General features: G+C 43.3%; 1 protein-coding gene across 1 annotated transcript in view; it reads left to right on the forward strand.

Moving 5' to 3' along the window:
* Nucleotides 1-633: 633 nt before the first annotated feature.
* CD109 (CD109 molecule) overlaps nucleotides 634-22,941 on the forward strand; it is an 83,374-nt gene continuing 61,066 nt past the window's right edge. Inside the window, exons 1-5 of the mRNA XM_037392558.1 lie at nucleotides 634-725; nucleotides 1,050-1,210; nucleotides 17,990-18,018; nucleotides 21,640-21,870; nucleotides 22,017-22,142. Coding sequence (XP_037248455.1) covers nucleotides 658-725; nucleotides 1,050-1,210; nucleotides 17,990-18,018; nucleotides 21,640-21,870; nucleotides 22,017-22,142 — 615 coding nt within the window. The 5' untranslated portion in view covers nucleotides 634-657. The remainder of the gene's footprint in view (nucleotides 726-1,049; nucleotides 1,211-17,989; nucleotides 18,019-21,639; nucleotides 21,871-22,016; nucleotides 22,143-22,941) is intronic.

Below are 22,941 nucleotides of genomic sequence, written 5' to 3' on the forward strand. Positions count from 1 at the left end.
AGACGCGTATGCAGACATGACCTTATTTCGCAGATACTGGGCACGGAGGCCAGTCCAGGCAGAGCTACATTACCAACCGGTTCACGTTTGAGTAGCTACGAGGCTCCTGGAATTTCTGCCAGCATCGTTGTCCCTGTTCAGACCCAGAACTGTTGCCGGTTTGCCTGCGAGCCTGAGCCCCGTGCCAGCGCGCCTCGGGGGGCTCTCCAAGCCTCTCCCAGTCTCTGCGGTGCAAAGCCGCGGGGATAAGCGGGCGCTCCCGACACCGCGGGCTGCCGCTGCGCTCGGTGCCGCGGGCGGGCGGCGTTACGCTGGGGGTTCATCTGCTGGGGTGGCGCGTTCGGCTGAGAACGCCACCCGCTCCCCCGCGGCATCTGCCCCAGGGCGCGGGGCGCGAGGGCTGCGGGGGGCAGAACCGCACCCATGGGACAGAAGCGCGCTCGTCCTCCCCCCGCCGTGCCGCCGGCCCCCCGCCCCCGCCGGGCCGGCCTCGGGAACGCCCCGCGGGGCTGGTGCGGCTGCGGCCGCCGGAGCGCGCCTGGCGCGGGGGCAGCGCCGGCCTCTCCCTTCCCGCCCCCGCCCGGCGCCGGCGCCGCGCACAGGGGCGGGCCCAGGGCTGCGGGCAGCGCGGCCGCGGGGCAGCGCGCACCGAGCGCGATGGCGGGGGACCGCGGCGCTGTCCGCCGCCTCCTGCTCCTGCTCCTCTGCAGCTCCGCGGCGGCCGGGTACGTGGGGCCGGGCGAGCCGGGGCCGGGCGGGTGCGCGGGGCGCCGCGCCTCCTCATGCTGCCCGGCGCGCAGGCTGCGCGGGCGGGGGCGCTTCCCCGGGGGTGCCGGCGGCCGGCGGGCAGCTGCGCGGAGCAGCGCTGCCTTCTCCCCGTCCCGCACGCCAGCGCCCGCTGAGCGAGCATCGCCTCCAGCCGCCGCGGCGGAGCGCAACGGGAGGGCTTTGCAACTTGCGCCGTGCGTTCTTGTGCGGACGCTGTTACTTTTTTTGGGATTGTGTTTCACTCCCTGCCCTTTCTCCCTCTGCCCGTTTGGATTTTCCAGACCTGCATTCCTGGTGGCGGCTCCCTGGAACATCAGGCCTGGAGCAAACATGACTGTCGGGGTGGCTCTGCTGCCGGACAGCCCAGCACAGGTCACCGTCAGGGGAGAAGTGATCAGAGATAACGAGACCATCTTGAGCAGGGAGATGGTCTTTGAGAAAGGTAAGAGAACGGAGTTGGCCTGGAAGGATTTAGATTTGCTTTCTCCCACAATAGTCTGTTGCTCCCAAAATATCCCGGCTTCTAAATGGTACTAAAATAGGAGCTTTTATTTTACCAAGTAGGGGCCACTTAAGAGAAAACAATCCTGTGCTCTGCTGGTTCTGTGTGCGGGTGGGTGACTGAGCTGGGTAGTGACTAGTTGCATGGGTGTGCCAACTCATTGTAAACTCTGAAAATAATCCAATAGTAGCAAAGTGTGATGGATATAGGATTTCTGAGAAGCCAGGAAGTACTCTGGTCAATGTGGTGGGATGAAGAACAAGTAGAAGAAGAGGTCCTCACTGGTAGGCTTGTTGTTAGGGTGCAAGGTGGAAGCAAACAGGATAATGGTAGGGGTGGAACAAACAAGGTGATACAGTATCTGCAGATGGCTGCTTCTCATGCCCTAGGAAAGGGAGAATCTGAGGAGGATAGGGGAGATGACTGTGTCAGACACCATTACTTGGAAGCTCTGTGCATTTGCGGAAACAGAAATTTTTAAGGATCAAGAACTGGATCGTGGGACAGGTTGAGGACTGAAGATAAATACCCCTGAGAGCAGGCTGATTTAATTTATGCCCCGGGCAGCAATAGAAGATGTGGTGGCAGTTAATTGCATAAAGGCCAGCTGGGAACAGAAGCACAGAGATGCCCTGCCTGAGATTTTCCCTCATGAGAAAGAAAATATTTTGTCTGGATAATCCAGCTTTCAGACTGTTCTTAGTGTGAGGCAATATAAATGATGCCCAAACTCTAGCTTTTTACTTGTTGTAAGTAGAGAGTCTGGGGGCAATATGAAGTCCTAGAAAAAAACTACCCTGCTGTAATGCACTCTCTTCTTGTTAGTGTCAACTAATTTTTCTGTTAATGTCTTATAATGTAGATACCTTAATTGGAAACATCACACCTTCATTTCAAAGCCTTCATGAAAGGCCGCCTCCCTTCACAACCTGTAGAAAAGACTGAAATTTTGAGTGTGGTGAAGTGCATTTGACCAGATTGAGGAATTCATGGCCTCGTGATGCAGAAAAGCATATCTGATCAACCCCCTTCTTGCTATTTCAAATATTCAGAAAAAGTTCGCCAGAACTATGCATTGGCAGGTTATACTTCAAATTGGGTATTGTTTATCCACTCTAATTTTATATTGTTTCCAGCTCTGTGTCCTCCAGCAGCCAGTGTAAAAGGATAAACCCGAGGTAAATTTCCTGTAGTGGTAAGGCTGATAAAAAAAGAATCATCTAAATTTTCATTCCTTATTTAAATCATATTTAGACACCTGATCTGTTAGCATCCAAATGTAATACTAATGGTTGTTGTGATGTATGCCTAAGGCAAGTACTTTAGGAGGACAGGTTTGCTAGCATCTAAAATCTTCATGCAAGTAAACCAGACTGGCTGCCATGCCTACTACGGTCCTTCATCTTAAGTCTCCATAACACACTATATAGCATATTTAGATTTTGCTTATTCAAAAATAGAGCAAGCCTATTGGATTAGACATAGCAGAGGATTCAGCATTGGACAAAGGAGCATTCATACTCTGTGGAGAAAATAACTTCGATGTATTTATTACGCTGTTAGTAGCGAGCTTGCCTTTTTAAGTTCACAACTCTTCTTCAGACCTTTCCTGGCAATATTTTGATACAAAACCAAAAAAACCAAACCCAAACCAACTGATTCATTGTTTTTACAAGAAAAACTGTCTTCCCCTTTTCTTCTTCTAACTATATGGCTTTTATTTCCTGCTTTTGTTCTGCTTAACATCAAGTTCAGTGAGACTTGCATGGGTTTCAACCTGTCTGTTGTCCTTTTCAACATTAAAAAGCAGACAAGTGCCTGGTAATTCCAAGCATGTGAAAATATTTGGATGTCCGTATCTGCACAGCACACAGAACGATGCTTGACGCTGTGAGTTGCTGAAGTCAGAGGGAATGCTGGGTGATCAGGCATAGGTGTGACACTGTATCAGGCTGGATACAGTGAGGAAAAAGCAGAATATATTTTAAATATATATTTGAATTTTCCATGCTTTTTTACTTGATAAATGGAACCTAAAAAAAAAAAAAAAAAGGTGCTGAGCATGCAGTGTATTTCCTCTTGCAAAGATCTTAAAATTTGGGATGTGGCCATTCATTCGTTAAAGTCAAGTTATATAATTTGTTAGTCATTTGTTCTCTGTGAATAACTATGTAGGCAAAACTGTTACGGGCCAGGGGCAAGGGAACTGCCCTGTAACAGAGGAGGCAGTGTTGAAGGCACGTATCTGAAGGTGCTACACAAGTGGATCAGTTGTGAATAGAGTTACCCAGAGAGAAAGCAGTTTGTCAGGGTAAGATTCTAAAGCTTTAAATTCTTCACCTCACAAAACAACTTTAAGATAAAATATGTAACAATACTGTTGTAACTGTGTTAGTCTAAGAATGTGACTGAAGGACGACTGGGGGAAGTTTTATTAGGCCAGCTGTTGCAGTTGAAGGAAAAAACCCCAAATATATCTCCAGGCACACAAAATCTTCTTTAAATGACATCATTGGTGCATATATTAGTGCCCAGAAAATGTTGCTTTATCTGTCATTTGGGCCCATTGGGTTACACAGGGTGGCTAATACAGTGGTATTACTGTTCCTGCGGTACACATGAATTTGATGACTTTCATTGCCATGTGTCTATGCAGAGTAAGTATTAAGAGAGGCATAGTGTAGCTGAAGATGTTGACATGCTGAATATCCAGGAAGCTGGAACTGATCACCTACCTTGGTTAGGCTGCAAATTTAGTGGCACTGCTGCCTAAGCTGGCTCAGTTATGCTCTGTATTTTTCCTTGCATGGTGGCGGCAAAAGCAGGGGATTAACTGAGTTAAGAAACTGATCTGACTGAAATTAAAGTTTTTATTTTGTTGAATATTTTTTTAGGCAGACAGGTTCCCTGGTTCAGTGTGCAACATTTGTGCTGATGGAAATGAGATGGGTGCAGAGCTGGGAATTGGATGCTGGGGACAGATATGCTGGGGACAGTCTGAAAGACACTGTTTTTATTAGTGCTGTTTAATCTTGCAGGCTGAGTTCAGCTGAGTACCTAAGCGTAAGCGCTATAACATACCTGTCTGGCAAAGTGCATCTGCAGTTGCTTAAAGTTAAGTGCTCTGGTTCTCCAGCAGCAGCTCAGTATGGTGCATGTACTGGTCTGAATTTCCAAGTTAGTTCCGTAAAAGGATCTTGCTGAATTAGAGGCATAGTTATTTTTTCTTTATATAACTCTTGCTTTATGTAAGAAATAGAGTGCTTGCCCTGTGATGGTTGATAAAACATTTCACTGTTTTAATGTTACTGGAAGTAGAATTTTGATATCTGAGTGATGCTTGGGAAATCGTCCATTAGAGAAAGGCTTTAGCAGTTGGGGTTGGTTCACATCTTTATCACGCTTCTCATATAACAAAGGGGAATAATGTATTTATTAATAAAGTGGCTGGTTTGTATGTTTTGGAGTGAGGGAGAAAGTGTGCGTGCACATACATTTAAGGAAGTGCTGATGTTTTGAGCTTGGCTCAATGTTCCAGAATCCAAGCGTACTGTAGCAAGGGAGATTAAGACCAATGTTTTGGTACAGGGATTAAGTTAATTAGATTAAATGTGAACACAGACCAACCGAATGTCTGCAAGCAGGATGTTGCTGCTACAGGTAAACTTTGTGTGAGCAAGTGCAACCGAGAAAAATAAGTCAGGGCGTCACCAGGGGAGAATAGGTTTCCATTGTTTGCAGCAGTCTCCAGAAAAACACGAAGCACTAACTAAAGCTGTTTCTGTGCACGGTATCAAGCCTTGACACATTCTCTGTGGAGATGAAGTATCAGAAAGATCTTCACCCTGATTGAAATTGACTGCAGAAGATAACAATGGCTTATGTGCAATTTGAGCTGTTGGGTTTTCTGGGTCATCAACAACAACAAAAAAGATGGAAATAACAGACAGACAAGTTAAATTTTATGCATGAATGGCTTGATTTTCAGTGATTACAGTGAAGAGTGACTCTTGCCATGCATATTTATCCAGTCATTGATCAATAAAGATGTAGTTTGAATTGGCAAGAAGTGTTGTTGTACAGGGTTTGCTCCCTAGACGTTGCAGCGTGTGTTAGTGTATGAGAAACCTTATACCTTAATTGTGAGAGCTTCTGAAAAGTCTGTTTTCTTTGTTGGTGCTAGAATGGTTTGGAAAAAGTAAGTACATGTAAGCTGAAAAAACGAATTAGTTTTAGAAAAAGCTTTCATTTGTAATGAGTTGTCATCATTTACCCACCTGCCTGAATGTTTTTAATTCTTAAGAATAACATTTAGTTAGAGCTTTGGGTATTTAAGGTACAACGTAATTTATTTAAGGCACAGTGAGTGAGAACTACTTTGTGAAGTGAAGAATCTGGTTTACAATAGCATGCATAGTTTGGGTTCCCCGTAAATTACTTGTACATGTTAATTAATTTGTACTGCTTTTTGTACTTCTAGAGAGGAGTAAATGTACTTGTTAATAGAGGTTACTGAGCTAGAGCGTGGTAAATACTCAGCTAAGATTTATGAAACATGGTAGAGTTTGTGAGAATGTCTGTCAAGCTCAGACTTGTAGTGATCATCCGTATAGACAATGGAAAATCTGCTTTTACCCGAAGGCATGTTTTGCATACTTAGTAATATGGTTCTGACCATGTTAGTATGTGAAACGGCGAAAAGCACTAGGGATAGTAAGTTATATAGTAACAGCCAAATGGGAATGAATGGCTTAAGTATGCCAGTCAGTTTTGTTAACCTTGAGTTGCTTCTGCACCTTATTTCAGAATGAAATGACTCACTCGTCAGTGACCACAAAATCTAGGCTGAAAATCTGTGGGGTAAAGGATTTTGCTGGAAGTTTAGTGGGACAGCTCCTTTCTGCCTAATTCTGCATCAATGCCTAAAAAGCCAAACAGCAAGAGAGAATGAGTCCCATGATTTTGTGTCCATAACCTCCACTTCCAAACACATGTGTAACTGTGCCTCATGAAAAATAAGTTGTCAGTCAGCACAGGCAGATAACCTATGCAAAAGTAGACCGAAGGAAAAGTTTTGGGCAAGGAGGTATTCGGGCTGGATCCAGAGGCAAGGGAGCTAGCAGAGAAGAGGACCCTCTCGTACAGGCTTTTGTATTGCTGGAGTACATATAAGAAAAAAAAAATACCAACAGGCTTCTGTGCCTTTTGTTGAATCTATCCTGCTAACAGGGCCATTAAGTAATTTGCAGAAAGATGGAAGTATCAAGCTCATCCAGTAGTTGAACTTTTTCTTACTGATTGGATACAGTTTGAAATTTGAGGGAGAGTCCTTCTGTGGCTCAAGTTTTACAGGTTTGTGCATGAGGTTGTTTGTTCACCATGGTCTTCACCAATATTCAGCGAAGGAGAGTGTGGCGGACTGGACGCTGTAGGCTGTTTCACAGTACCTTGAGAAGAGTGGAATAACTGACTTCTATCAGAAATGGTGGTAGTGTGGCAACTCTTAGAGAGGAGGGAATATTACATGTGCCAGTGTGGGGTTTCCTGTTGCTACTGTAAACTGGTGGTGCTTTACAGCTTTTAGGAATGGGAGAAGAGAGGAAAAACAAAGTAAAGGCTGTGAACTTAGTGGTGGTGGGGGAAATGATGCCAATAAACAACGGGCATTGGAAGGTAAGATGTTATCAGAAACAAGAAGGAAGGGAAGCAAAGGGAGAACACTCTTGAGGGATTCATATTAATGGGGTAGTACGATTAACATAGCAGAAGGGTAAGAAATAAAGTAACTAAACGCGATCTTAACATGGGCCAAAAAACATCAGATAAAAGGAAACCCATTTGTATAAACTGAAAATGAGATCAGATTACAAAGATAGAGTTTAAAGGAGTAGCATGGGTAAGAAATGACAAAGCTGGAAAGGCCAAACCGTGAGTAGGAAAGAATGTGAAGGATAATAAGGCAGGATTTTTAAATGTCATATTGGTAGCAAGAAAACTAGCAAAGGATGTGGCTTGCTACTCTAATGAGAAAGGTCAGTGATGCTGAGAGGGAGTAAGTGTTCAGTCTTCACTAAGAGGATCAACTAACTGCCATGGAAAAGGGTTAAGAATTAAGGCAACAAAAGGGGAGGAACAGTTTAAAGAGTAATTTGGTAAAGTAGATGTTTAGGCCTGATAAAATTACCTGTAGAATATTTAGGGAATTGTTTGAAATGCTAGTGAAGTTTTGAGAGCATGAGTGAAGAGAGGGGTTCTGGGAGATTGAAAACTTGCAAATAAAATGTGTTCCACCATGGGCTGGCAGGGATTGTAGGTGGATAAGAAGTGGGATATTGTTATATTTTGACTTTAGTAGGGCTGTTGATAGTCTGGCGTGGCACGCTGACAAGGCAGCTGGAGAAGCGGGGACAGCATGGAACTCTTGCTAAATACGTTTGTGGCTGGATGGAAAATACTATTCACAAAGTAGGTCTAAAGTGGTTCACTCTCAAACTGGAAATGGGTTGCCCTGAAACTGTATTGTTCAGTATGACTGACATGGATGAGAAGGGGAGAATGTTTATTAGATCAGTGAAGGAGCAGCAAGGATGCTGGGAGGAAGGATTAGATTTTAAACTCATTTTGGCTATACAGGAAATTATTAGGGGAAAAAACGGAGTATGATTCACTAGGGGAACTGCATAATTCTGCTCTTGTTGAGGAATAAAAGAGCATGTGTTTACTGGATGGGAAAAAAGGTGAGGCAGCAGTCCTGCAGAAAAGGGTGTGTGTGGTGGGCGTGGGTGATGGTTTGAAGGTGGAAGCTTGTAAGTAATACTGTGGTGCTCAAAAAAGAAGGCAAATGCTGTACTCAAGTATATACACAGAAATATTTTCTGTAAGTACTCTAGTAATCTTCACAGCTCTAATTAGGCATCCTGGGGAATGCTGTGCCTGATTTGGGACATTCCTCATGGAGGCTGTGAGCCAACTGGAGATGTTCCAGAGATAGCAGAGGGAAAGATAGGAAATCCATCAGAAGACAAGTTCAAACCAGACAAAAGAAGGTGAGCCTCATACATAAGCTGAAGAGGCATGGGTAAGCTCAGTGGACAGTGAGGTGGGTTGAGAACTGGATGAATGGCAGAGCTCAGAGGGTTGTGGTCAGCAGCAGAGTCCAGCTGGGGGCCTGTAGCCAGCGGTGCTCCCCAGGGGTCAGTACTGGGTCCAGTCCTGTTCAACTTACTCATCAGTGACCTGGCTGAAGGGACAGAGTGTGCCCTCAGCATGTTTGCTGATGGTACAAAGCTGGGAGGAGGCTGATACCCCAGAAGCCTGCACTGCCATTCAGCGAGAGCTGGGCAGACAGGAACCTCATCAAGTTCAACACAGGCAAGTGCAGGGTCCTGGACCTGGGGAGGGACAACCCCATGCACCAGCACAGGCCAGGGGTGACCTGCTGCTCTGCAGAAAAGGACTTTGGGGGTTCTGGGGGACAGCAAGCTGCCCATGAGCCAGCTGTGTGACCTGGTGGCCAGGAAGGGCAACGGTGTCCTGGGGTGCATTAGGAGCAGCGTGGCCAGTAGGTTGGGGGAGGTGATCCTGCCCCTCTGCTCTGCCCTGGTGAGGCCTCATCTGGAGTGCTGTGTCCGGGTCTGGGCTCCCCAGTTCAGGAGAGACAGGGAACTGCTGCACAGGGCCCAGTGGTGGGATACCAAGGTGATGAGGGGACTGGAGCATCTCCCTTGTGAGGAAAGGCTGAGAGAGCTGGGCCTGTGTAGCCTGGAGAGGAGAAGACTGAGAGGGGATCTGATCAATGTCCACTAATATCTTAAAGGCCAGCGTCAAGAGGACAGGGCTGGGCTCTTCTTAGTGGTGCCCAGTGACAGGACAAGGGGCAACGGGCACAAACTGCAACACAGGCAGTTCCATCTGAATATGAAGAAAAAGTTCTTTACTTTGAGGGTGACAGAGCACTGGAACAGGCTGCCCAGAGAGGCTGTGGCATCTCCTTCCCTGGCGAAATTAAAAACCTGCCTGGATTTGACTCTGTGAGTCTTGCTCTAGGAGAACCTGCTTTAGCCGGGGGTTGGACTAGCTGATCTCCAGAGGTCCCTTCCAACCCTGACCATTCTGTGAATCTGTGATTAATGAGGTGGAAATAAATTGTGGAACTCTGTGTTCCACATGTTGTGGGTGGAAAATGTGATTGCTCAAATTCGTGAGGCAAAAGTCCATCAAAGGCTGGTCCAGTATAAAAACACGAATTCTGGCTTGTCAGGCCCCAAGCTCCAGATTGCATAGGCTGGAAAGAGTACCCAAGGAGGGGTCACTGTGTACTTGTTCTGTTTTTATGCTGTTCAGATGTCTGTCCTTGACCATTGTTGGAGATGGTACTTTGGGCTAAACAGACTTTTGATTTGACCCTGGGACTCTTCTACGTTCTGGAAAGCAGGAGGAAAGATGGTAGGCATTGTGGCAAAGTGTCAGGAGAAGTGTGCTACGCACCTGGTTATTACCCTTCAGGTACAAAAAAGGTAGCTTTGAAGAGAAAGGGATGGGAGCTAAAAGTGCATCTCCAGATGGGTATAGGGTGATGTCCTTATTGGCGTCTAATTAGAAAGACATCCAAACTAAGGTGCTGAGGGTTCTAGAAGTACCTGCAGAGACAAGAAGCAGCTGGGAAATTCATGGGTCTGCAGTCACACACAGGTGACTTCTCTTTTCATGAGACTCTTAGGACTATCTGCACTGGCAGCATTGCTGGTTCCCATGCTCTGCTATCCCTAACTACCTGTTTGTGAAGGCAGAGTTGAGATCCTATCTGCATGGGTTGAATAGCACATGGCAAGAAATGATGCTGGTTCACCTAGATTTACTGCAGTCCAAATAAGTATGTGTGTAGAAAATGTGGTCAGAGTGACAGACTTCTTCTCCCCTACTTCTCCAGCTTCCTGGAGGTACAGTTGTGACATCCAGGTGCTTATTTTGTATAATTATATTCATTCAATATATAAATATATTAAATTTTTTACCAATTAATGGAGTCTCTGGTAATATTTTTATATATCTAAATAATTTTGTGATCTCAGAAAAGTTATGTGGCTATTTCATCTCAGACTCTGAATGCTTTCCAGAAAATGGAAGAAAACCAATATGAAAACAAACCTTCTTTCATTCCTTTAAGAGAAACTTAAATAGTTCCTGGATAATGTATTTACAGTAAATGAGTCTGATAGGTGATTTCACTTTGGAATTTTGCTCCAGCTGCAGCCATTGATGCAATGAGGGTGATATTGATACTGCCAAATCTCTAGCATAGACAGACTTAGCCGCATTTTGTCCTTGTATGGTTTCCCTATGTTTTAAGTCAGAACAAAAACTTTGGCTGCTTTAAATTGCAGCAATAGTGGCTTTGTCTGTGTTTATTTCATGGACATCAGAATGGATAATAATGATGGCCAGTAGCGCCTTGAAAGCAGGATGTGCATGTGCCTGTGAGCTTGTGTGTTTGTGTACAGTCACTAAAGGAAAACAAAGTGAACTAAATTAATTTCTCAGGCTTAAATCTGAGATTGTTCAGAATCGTCTATGTAGTTTCATAGATTGGATCTGATGTCATGAAAGTTTTCTCTGTAGTATTCAAAACTTGTCTTGCTAACAGCTGTAAATTTGTAATTCATGGGAATATAGTTATTTGGTTATGATAAGCAGTGATAATGTCATGCACATGACAAAAAGTCCATGGATGTCTCTTAGAGGCTGATCTTGGGAAGAAGTTGAAAAGAGCCTGTACTTGTGTTTAAGTGTCTGGGATGGTAGCTGCTGGATAGCTGTCAGAAGGTCTCTGATTGAAGAGATGATTTAGTTTTAGAAATATTAAGCCATTTTTTTTACTATGCATCATGCAGTGCCTCAGATAAACCACAGAGCATTTTAAGTATTGAGTTCTTGCTTGCAGCTGGCTACTGTCTGACCACACATCTCAAAGTGATAATAGTAGTATAATCATAGAGTTGGTTGTTTTACTTTAGAAGACTTAAGTGGAGAATTAAATGTCTGAATTATGACCTAAGTGTAAAAAGAAATTATAAAGGCCAGTCTGCAGGGAACTTGGTGTTAGTTTGTGGAAGGGATCGTGGATGTGGCAGGGCAACAACAGGTCACCCAGCATCGGCAGTGTGTGTCCGCCTGTCTGAGGGGGTGGAAGATGGTGGTATTTCTTAGGGGTGGATCTGGCAGTGCTGATGAAAGAAGGGCTGAACAGGTAAAAGGTACAAGCAGGGAGGTACCACGACTCCTTTGCTGTGTGAAGTAGGGAATGCCATGGTGAGGGGGCAGAGGAGCAGCCCTTGTCTTCATGCCTTGTGGTAAAACTGTATCTCCTCTGTCGTGGCCATGAGTGTTTCTGGTTGTGCTTTCTGTGGTTGGGTTTCCACCACTCTTCTGACCTTGGAGTAAAGGCATATTGGGGAAAAACCTTTGGAATTAGCTGGAGAAGGTTTTTTTGTCATGACTTGTCCTGGTTGTCAGGAAAATATCCCTACAGTCTGCACCGTAGACCAAAGCTAGAAGTTGCTAGCAACTGCAGAATTTGGTAAAACATGACTTTAATTGCAAAAATGTCTGTGCATGTTGCCTTTCTCCTGTCTTCTAGAGCTGCAATGCAGTCTCTTGACCAGACCCTCAGGTGGTAAATTCAGGTCCAGTTCAGATTATTCCTCCTGTCTCTTTATGCCTGCCTTTATAGTAAGTGTTGCTACCCTGCCTCTCTCCCTTTATAATTTTTGAGTGCTTTTAGCCTCCAAAATTGCCAAAAGGACTGAAATGGATAAGGGGTGGTGGAGATAGGGAGTAGGGTAATGAGTGGCTGTGGAGGGCAGTGTAAATAGTGCTGCAGGCGGGAGGGTTTTAGGAAGGGTTTAGAAGGCTTTGTGGAGAATTATACCCCTTTGCTACAGGCCTGTTGGCGTTTGGCTTTGGATGTCTGCCTGTCACTAGCAGTCCCTATTGCATCCATTTGAGTGCTGTATTGCCCCTCCTTCTATCTGGCCCAAATGTAGCCATAACTTAACAGCAGTGGCTCACACTATGTATTTTGAGCTACTTGAGTAACTAAACAGTGCTAATTTGGGTGCTAATTTTAGGATAATAGATGAGGATTGTAACATGTTTAAAAAAACCTGTGAACTCAACAGATTTGCAGGCCTCCTTTTGTGAAGAAAAAAATATTTTCACTCTCTATAGACAGTTTAGGCCTTGTTATTTATGCTTTCTTTTTTTTAAAAAAAAAAAAACACCAAAAAAAGTATATAGTTGGGATGGGAAGAAGATCTAAAAATGTGGAAGAACATTGAAGAACATTATTTTTTATTTCTCTGTTGTGAGTTTTTTTAAATAGACTCCACAGTAGAAAAAATTCCATTTACCACTGCAGAGAAAATGCTTCTCTGTAAACATTTCCTAAGCATGGCTATGTGAACACAGCTGCCAGAAGAAAGACGTAGCATCATTTCAGTAAATCAATCTGAAGTGATTCCAGTTACATTTTTACATCCTTACACAAGACTAAGAAGGAATGAGGATGTAGGTAGAAAAGGTTAAGTGAGACAGTCTGTAGTGATACCTGCCACATGAGCTAGAATATAGAGTCAAGACCTGAATTTGTATAAATCAGAGACTGAAGTGCTGCTGTGCTGATTTATGTTGGCACAAGCTCTAGTTCACTGTGCCAAGCCATACAGTAATTTTTCTGGAACCTCTGCCCTTTTTTGGGAGTGGCAGCTGAAACATTTATGTCTAGTCCTAGCGCTGGTGGTATCAGCTCATGAAAGTGTAGCATACGTTTCTTGGTTTGGGTCAGGCCCATGCAGTGGGAAGAACGTAAGACTGCAGTGTTTATACAGCTCTTCATAAGTCTAAAAAAATTTGCATGTATTTGGCTCTGTAGAATTTTTTCCTGCTTGCTTTGCTGTTAACAGTACTATTAGACCTCCAAAAAATGGCATGGTGGCTGGGTACATTAAGATGATGATTTAATTTCCCACTGCTGTCTACATGGCCTTTGGATTCTCTTCTGCTGGACTGTCCTAAATGCCAAGGACTCTGAGGAAAAGGAGGCAGGACAACGTGGTGTTTGTTCCCGCAGTATTACCATGTATTTCCTCAATGCAGTATTTATTGAATAAATACAGTACAAGCTTCAGGAATTCTGTGAGAGAAATGATTTTGTAAATGATGAGGAAGGATGTTTTTTCTTGAGGGGCCCTGTGACTTCTGTGGGGATTTTTTTTTGTTGTTTGTTTTTTAACTTTCCTCAAGATTAGCCTGGAAAGGTCCACTGAATTTTTCCTGCCTTCCCCCGCAGCTAGGGCATGGCTCCCAGCTGGGAGTTTTCTTTAACTAATCCCTTGCGGCAGCAGGGACCCGTGCTCTTCCTTGGTCTTTCCCCTCAGTGGCCTGTTGCAGTTGTGCTGGTTAGCCTGCTGCTGCACAGAGCAGGAATGATGAATCGGGAGGAAACATTTTGTTGTCCACAATGCTTGGTGCAGGTGGCAGAGCTGTTCTGGGATCCTTTCTAAACCTACTTCTACTGCCTGGAGTTCGTCACCTGTAATTGTTGAGAGGTGTATTTAACAACTGAAGGGGTCCCTTGCAAGGATGTGCCAAAGGAGGGTGACAGATGTTGCCATTTCTGGGGACAGTGGACTCGACTGATGTTGTGTATAAACCACGTGGAAGTGTTATGCACTGCACGGTGGGTAAAAGTGTCCAGCTGCATGATATAGCTGAGCTTCTAGCAGAGCAGTGCCTTGTGCTGGCTGTTGGGGCATGGTTAACTGCTTATAAGCCTGAGATTGCTGTATCATTAAATATAACTTCAGTTCATATAGTAGACAGAAAAATGTGGTGAATTTCAGCAATTCAGTGTTGGCATAAAGGAACTACTTTGCCTACGGCTCTCACTTGAGCACATCTGAAGCCATCCCTGGGCGTAGCTGAGCAGAGCTCCAGGGAATTCATTGCAACTTGGTAGTCTCTGAGAACATGGGAAAATCTTGCATGACGCGGAAATTCACAGCAACGCCAAAGAGTTTCGGATCTGCCTGGGCTGCTCAGTTCCTAACAAAATAATTACGTAGTGACATGAATTGGAAGATTACCTCATGCCCCAGAGCCTCTTTTATGATTTTCACTGGTTGGGAATGAGGTGGCTCTCTGGGCTTTATCAAGGCAGCCAGCGAGGCTGTAACTCATGACACTGCTTCAGAAGGCAAATGCTTTTCGAGTTGCACAAAGAAGATGTGACTGTGATTTAAATCTCCCTCCTCCCCAACTGCTTCCCCCTCTGCATCACAGCTGTATATTGGCTCAGACCCGATGTTAGGTTTCCCAGGCCTGGGAACACAGAAGAAACCTGGTATTTCTACCTTAAAGGTTTCTGTCTTTTGTGTGCTAGTGGTTCTCAAAATAGGTGGAGGCAAGTGGGCCCTGCTCTGATGAGAAAGCTGCAAAGTACCTGCCCTGTTATGTGTAAGGTTGCTTTGGAAATTGTTAGATGCTGTGCAGGGCGATGTGCAGCAGCCCCCTTCCATGCTCTGCCCTTGTGGTGCGTGTGTGCTAGTGTGTTGGCTATTGGCACGGGTCAAGATGTAGCCCTGTGTGCCAAGCAAGCTTGGTGGAGTGTGGGGCTCCCTGCCGCCCTGCAGTAGGGCAGGATGCCTCGCTGCTGGTTATTGAGAAAATAAGTGTGTATTTTGCCTGAGTCTCCTGTCTGGAAAACCTCAAAGGCTGGCAGGGTTGCTCAGAGTCAACGACTGCATGGGCTGCTTCTTGGGTGAAGAGCGGGATGATAGGAAAATAATTGTGGCTTTAACAGTGGTATAAACATGTTATGGGAAGAACTGTGTTGCTTAGGGCCTGATGCCACCCATTCCCACTAAGCTTTTGCATACCTGAATGAAGTGTTGGGGTGTGCTACCCACAAACTTCATCTGTGGGATGCGAGTCATTTGGCTTAACCCAGGTTATAATTTGAATAGATGGTACTGCTGGATGGGATCTTTCCTTTAGTGCAGCAGCCAGGACAACCTGTGTTCAGTCCATCAAGACTTCCTTCTGTTTGTCACTGTCAAAGGAAAGAATTCCTTGCCTTTTAAAATTAACATTTATTGTAGATCAAAGGTCAAGTGATTGTTTCATCATGGAATGCTTTTATGTTCAGGATCAAGAAGGACATAAAATAAATTAATTCTTTCCTCTTTTTACTTTTTTTTTTCTTACTCCATGAAACAGATGAGTAAAAGACAGGTATAAACCCATAGCTTTTTAGGAGATATGAAAAAGTAACTGAATGGAATTGGCAAAAGAAAATATTAGTCAATATGAGTCAGCAGAGTGCCCTGACAGCCAAGAGGGCAAACCACATCCTGGGGTACATCAAACACAGCATAACCAGCTGGTCAATAGAGGTGATTATCCCGATGTATTTAGCATTGGTACGTCCTCAACTTGAGTACTGTGTATGGTTCTGGGCCCTACAATTTTAAGAAGGATGTGAAGGTCCTCAAATGCATCCAGAGGGGGGCAACAAAGCTGATGGCAGGGCTGGAAGGAATGTCCCATGAGGAGCGGCTGAGGACTTTGGGTTTGTCTAGTTTGGAGAAAAGGAGGCTGAAAGGTGACCTCATCGCTCTCAACAGCTTCTTGAGGAGGCGAAGTGGAGAGGGAGGTGCTGATCTCTTCTCCCTGATATCCAGTGATAGGACATGTGGATTCCCAAAAATCCACAAAGCGGTGCCAGGGGAGGTTCAGACTGGACGTTAGAAAGCATTTTTTACTGAGACCGTGGTCAAACAGTGGAACATGGTTCCTAGAGAGGTGGTTGATGCCCCAAGGCTGTCAGTGTTTAGGAGGCATTTGGACAATGTCCTTAATAACATGCTTTAACTTTTGGGCAGCCCTGAAGTGGTCAGGCAGTTGGATTTAGCTGATCTTTGTAGGTTCTTTCCAACTGAAATATTCTAGTCCTGTTCTATTCACTTATGTAATTAAAATAAAAGCTGTGGCACTGATGGCTCCATGATGTAATGATATCCAGAGGCGTAACAGCACATTTATTTGGATTCTAAAAATATTTGAAGGCACATTAACTAAAATAGTTATAATAAGTTGTATTGACCCACATACATTAATATGTTGGTTACTTATTCCCATGGTGATGTAATGCGTGAGTATGGTTAATTCTGGGTGCTTCTTTGCTTAAGGGTGGTAAATTTTGTGCATGGTTTTAAAAAATAGAGTCTTTATGTGAGCTGCAGAATCAATGGAAAATAATAACTCAGGTGGAACAGTGGTTTGAATAGGTTGTGAAGGTGTTTCAGTCTATGGGAATATAAACGAAAATGTTCCAAGTGGAGAACATGGATGTCAGCCCCCACCAAACAGAGAATTAATGTGCAGGACTGCTAAAGTATGAGCTCCAGTATGCAGCTACATCTTCCATCAACCACATCAGGGAGGAAGGGGTGGAGCGGATTTATCTGGTGAAGGGGAAGCTGGGAGCCAGTGCCCAGTGAAGAAGCAGCTCTAGGTTGTTGTAGAAGTAATGGCTCAGCACAGGCATACTGCCGCGCTGCGGGCTTTGCTTCATAGCAGTGAAGCCACCAGGTGGGAGGTTATGCTAGAGGGAATAGCCAGGATTAAAGGTAGGTTTTTTGCTGTATTCCCTTTCTCTAACAACGTAGTCTTTTTCTGGTTTATTCCTTCAAGAAAAATTGTCAATCTTGATAAAAATGACTACAAAAAGTAGTTGCCTACTAAACCCCAGAGATTAATACAAAATATCCTGGGTTTCTCTTACACGTGAAGGAGTTGATTCTGCAACTTCTTTGCAGAAGCACAGGGATCTTTGGTCTTAGGGCAGTAGTACCAGAGAGGGGAGTTCTCAAGGACAGCAGTACCGTACTCTCCTTGTTTAGGTAGCTCCCAGCTGGGACACTGCTGGCACCCTCAGATCATTATTTAAGCAGAGCACTGCATTTCAGTTTTTCTGGGCTGTTCTGCTCTGGCTGGTTCTTTTAGTGGAATTTGGACAGTGGTGATTGTTAGGGATTTGCTGAATCTGGTAGCCTGATGGTAGGGAGATCATGTCTGTGACTGGGGCATTGGGGTTCCCCCCGCTGGCGTGCCTCTGGGCTTGTGGCGGTGGATGTGTGGTGGGCTGAATGCTCCCCTGGGATGGGCCTGGGTGTTACTGGGATTCCCCCAGCTGCCGGCCTTCCTTTGTAGTCCTTCATGTATCTGTGGAGGTGGGCTGCATATCCCATAACCCGGTGGTGGATGGCAGGGGCCTTGGCAGACTTGGGAGGAGTAAATGCAGGGAATGAGAGGCTGAATGAAGTATAAACACTGTGTCAATACTGACTAATACAGCAGTTGCTGTAGGCTGTGTATTTTTTTAGTTTCACGTTCGGACGGTGTTTGGCAGCTATCAGCTGGCCGGTAAGCATGTGCATGCCGCCAGCTGGTCACAGCCATTGCATGTGTGTTGGCTGGACAGTCCATGTGCCCTGAGCTGCAGAGTAGGTGCGTCAAGGTAATTCGGTTGTCCAATGGCGATTATGGGCAGTGTGGGAACGGGGGAGCAGCACTGCTCTTTTAATTAACCTGATAATGCTGATGTTTTGGTAAGTTTTTATAAGGTTTCTGACAGTGTGGTATTTCTTCTTTTTCATTCAGATTCCTTTGGGACTCTTGTTCTTCCAGCAGTAAGTATTTCTTCCCTTTCCTCCTTCCTTATAAATTGTTGACTCTCTAACTTTTCCTCAGTTGGTGTCGATAAGATGATGTACTTTGTATGTGATTGTAGCTCTTTTCACATTCTCAGATGAGCATATTTATTGATCAGGAAGCCAAGGAGTTTTCAGATGAAGTGCTCTGCAACTTGTTAGAAGTAATTACAGTATGTGGGAGCTAATTTCCAGCATCAGCACAAGCTGATAAAACTTGCACACAGAACTTTACTTTGTGGATTTTTTTTTGACTGGCAGATACCTACGTCTCTCAGACACACCATGAAGGCTGATAAGAGCTGAAAGAATTGTGCAAAGCAATACTTTAGAAATACGAAAATAAAAAAATGTATTTATATATAGTCTTCTTAAGGATTCAGAAATGCATGTTCAGTGAAAGTACGTAATAAGCTAATTGGTCAATAAAATGTGTAATACTGAATTGTGTGTTCACTATGAGTCCTGAATTTATAATCCTGGATGATAATCTTGAAAACCCGATCCATGTATTTGTGAAAATGATGTATTTGTGTCAGAAAAAAAGTTTTACCAAAATCTTTATTTTTTTAAACATTTGGAAATCTTGAGTATCCCTAAATCCAGTGGGTTTTAATTCTGATCTCAAACTGTATATCCGATGAAATAATCTGGAAATGTTTGATTGATGGGTAATCAGTGATAATAAGCAGCTCAACATTATGAAGACTACTAGGTTGAAATGCATCTATACAAACTGTAAATCAACAAACAAAATTCAGGTTTTGTTTTTTTTTTTTAAAAAAAGATTAAATTAACAAGTTCCTTAATATAATCTGGCCAGGTCTTAAAGTGTTAAAGCACCTAAAACTAAGTGAGGTGATTTCCTCCCTCTCTTTCCGCTATCTGAAGTGATGAAAACTGACTCACTTTTTAATAATCAGATGCTTTTTCATTCGTATAGCCCCAGTAGATTTATGTTTTGCCCCAAGTCTATTTGGCTGGTAGCAGAAGGTGGGTAATGAGTGTCTGATTTCAGCTGTCATCATTTCCAGAGGAAACAGTAGCTTCCTTGTCTGAAGTGCTCGTGATGGTGGCTGGTGTGGTTAGAAGTATGTGCGATGGCTTTTTTCTCTCTTACATTAGGAGTCCCAGAATGGAGATTGTAATACCGTTCACTTGGGGGATGTATTGACTAAAATATTTTCACATTAGGTTCCTACTGCCTACTGTTAAAAGCTGTCTTGCTCATATTTGGGTTGAAAAACAACCCTTTAGAGAAGGAGTTGGTGGGGCTGAGGTAAGCAGTTAACCATTATTGTATGAAATATGCAGTTTCTGTTTGTATAGATGTGTGAACCCGAAGGTGGGCTACTTTGCACCTCAGCTGTCCTAATTCACTTCTGTGGCAATAGCAACTTCATTGCCTCTGGCTTTTACATCAAGAAAGGTACAACAGGCAGTTTTGCCACCATGTTGCAGGAAGGAAAGATCTTTTGAAATACAAAAAGTATAAAAATCAAGGGAGCAAACCATCCTGTCTATCATTTTTCATGATAGGAAAAACATACATAAAAATATATGAGGTCTCTAAATGGCATTTACAGACTTACAAAGAAATCAAAGACAGTCCTTGCAAGTATGTTAAAATAATGCTGTAAGAGCACAATTCACCACTATGATGAGACAAAACAACCTGTTTTCCCCCCATTTTGATTTTGAATATTTATAATGTTTCCTGGACTTCTTGTAGGGTATCCTGTCTGCATTTTAAGGACTACACCTTCTTTAATAAATGATAATATTCATAAATTAATCAATTTTTAGGTAATATTTGACAGATACAGGAACTAAGGCTGTTTTCCTCCTATTTAATATATTCCAGAATACTTGGCATGGAATTTGGAGAGTGTTGAAATATGTGAATCATATGTTCTTGGCAATGTGTATACGAAAACCTGCAGTTGAAGAAAATGCAGGATCTATTTCAGTGTGGACCTTTGCACCTAAAATGTAGTTATATAAGTCCAGATTTTAAAGGGGGAATCTCTTCTTCCTGTGTCATCATACGCCTGCTTATGGGTGGAAAAAAAGAGCCTGTTTATTTTTCCCCTTCCTGGCTTGTTTTCTAAAACAGAGTCAACAGAGAGGGATGACACTGGAGTTGATTCCTCTTTATAGGTAAACACACAGAGAAGGAAACAATACTTGATACATTTGCATCTCCTTCGTTTGTCATCCTGTGACATTTTTTCCTGTTTGGGAATTTCTGTTACCTCACTGTGGGCTCTTAAAATTAGTTTTGACAGCATGACAGCCTTTCATTATGGAGCTTGGTAGGATACTTTTGAAGTGCTGTGCCTGGTGAGTTAACAGCTGTAATTTTCATTACCAGTGTAAGAGGAGTGCTTTGTTTCCATATGTTATGCTGAAAAATGCAAGCCTGTCTGTTTTAGTTGTCTTGACTTCAGAGGTTTTACTCCAGATTTACTGTTGTAACTGCAAACAGAAGCATGTGACTCTTAAGCTTTTTAGCAGGGCTACTTGTTGGAACGAGCTGTGTATTGTGTTAAAACCCTTCTTCTTCAAAGAGACACTCTTAAGCACGCGGCAGTACAGAAGCAGGCATCTGGGCAGGGATGTCCCTGGGGGTCCTTCGTTGTCCGTGTAGGCTGTGCTTGAGTGAAATTGCCGTGTGCTGCAGCAGCTCTGCTTCAAGAGTTTTAACCTCCGTGGCTGGGATTCCGCCCACCTAAATTTAGGAAATGAACTGATGCGTCTGAGTTAGGAGCTCTGTTTCCTCTGCCCACTAGGGAGACAGACAGGGAGACCTGTGCATGGGTATTCTGAGCTTACGTGGTCTAAATTTCCTTGCCAGTGGTATGTGTGTTTACTGCCGGCACTGAAGGAGCCTTCAATGTCTATCCTAAATAAGTTAACTGTATAGAATGTCTCTTCCTTTATTCCTTAATATTTTGGGAAGAATACTTATTTTACTTTCTAGATCAGTCGCAATATGTGCTGTAATTATGAATCACTAAACTGAAATGAGACAAAAGCAGTGAGCTTTCTATTGAAAAACAGTACCCCATCTCACGAGATCTTCATTCTCAGTATTTTTCTATCCCATAGGACATGAAGCACAAGCTTGTAAAAAGAAGTGCAAGGTTTTCTTGCTGTCCTTATCTTGCCCTCATATAGCTTCTTTAGCTCTTTCATTTCTGGAAAATTCATTACCAAAAAGTGATAAAGTCAGAGAAATATTAGCCCGCAATATCAAACCCAAGAAATTTCTAAATACCTATGAAAAGAAAAGATAGAGCGCAATCTGTGTGTGAGTCTGTGGCGTGCATAGATACATGGATTGTTGGAAACTTGATTAGTACTGAAAATCGGATGCAAATATGTTAAAAGATGCTTCTGCTAACACATTTTCAGGTAATTGTTGAAATGACATTTTAAAGCCATGAAGTCCTCTCTTTTTTTCAGAATTTACATACAATGATAAGTTCAGGAGTATGTCAGTTCTTTATGTCAAGTGTTTTTGGAACAATAATATCTTCAAGAATATTTGGATAGTTAACAGAGAGTTAAATATAGTTAACGCTATTGTCTTTTTAGTTGCCTTTGAACAGTGCTTCTGGGAGTTATGAATTACTGGTGGAAGGCCATGCTGATGGCCGGCGCATCTTCTCTAACCGTACCAGCTTGATGTACATGTCAAAGAGCATCTCTGTGTTCATCCAGACTGATAAATCTATGTATAAACCAGGACAAGATGTGATGTTTCGGATTGTCACTGTCTACCCTGATCTCAAACCTTACAAAGCATCTCTGAATATATATATCCGAGTAAGTATCTGCAGGAACCTAAGTTATACATAGAAATCTGTCATATGTTCCCACTTTATGTGACAAATAGAGATCATATGTATTGCTACCTAAATCTTGTTAGCAAGACTGCTCACATTTAATATGCAGCCTGACTTTTCTCCTAGGACCCTCGGAAGAAATTGATTCAGCAGTGGTTGATGGAGCAGGGTGATTTGGGCATAGTTTCCAGGAAATTTCAGTTATCAATGAACCCTCCGCTAGGAGACTGGTCCATAGAGGTGGAAGTGAATGTGAGTATTAACATTGCCAATCCCAGAGAGATTTCAGTTCTCCTGATAATGTGAATAACATTGTGTTTGTGTTTGTTTTTGTGAAGCAAAACCAGAAGTAAACATAGACCATGAGATGAAGAAATCCTTCTCTCATGGCAAACTCAGGATATTATGCAAACCTCACAAAACTTTAACTAGTGTGTAGTTCTATAAGGAAAGATATAAAAAAAGCATACATATTTTATCCTAAGGTCTGTGCTGTGTTTTGATTCTGTACAAAAGTTATTTAAAAAGTGAAGGGTTTTAACATTAATATAAAGATCTTATAGACTACTAGTCTTTTTTTTTTTAAGTGAAATGCCCTTACATTCATTTTATAAGTGAATATACAGAAATTTGTTGTGCCCTGCTGTACAGCTAGTCTCAAGGGTTGTGGAATCAAAGACTATTTAGAAATCTCTGCCTAGTTTCAGGGGCGTTTCAGCAGTTCATGGTGACTTGAGTAGTTGCTGAGGAAGAACTAACTATGCAAGATAGAAAAGGTAAATAGTAAAGCAAAACTGTTGCATAACAAAACCAGTATGATCTAGTTTGCACGTTGCTGTTGATAGTAGTTCTATCAGTCCAGTCCTTTCAGCTGTACACTCCTCATACACTGTGGAATATGTTGCAAAAAGAACTGGAGGTTCACCTGTTCAAAACTTTGTGTCAGGTTTATTCAGCCTGCATTAAATGCCCTTAATTTGGGAACTGCATTTCTGACTTGGCTTGCAGTGGCTGTTAGAGACATTTAGCAAGTACAAACAGGGCTGCTTAA

This window comes from Falco rusticolus, chromosome 6 (genome assembly GCF_015220075.1).
Source record: "Falco rusticolus isolate bFalRus1 chromosome 6, bFalRus1.pri, whole genome shotgun sequence".
Classification (NCBI taxonomy): domain Eukaryota; kingdom Metazoa; phylum Chordata; class Aves; order Falconiformes; family Falconidae; genus Falco; species Falco rusticolus.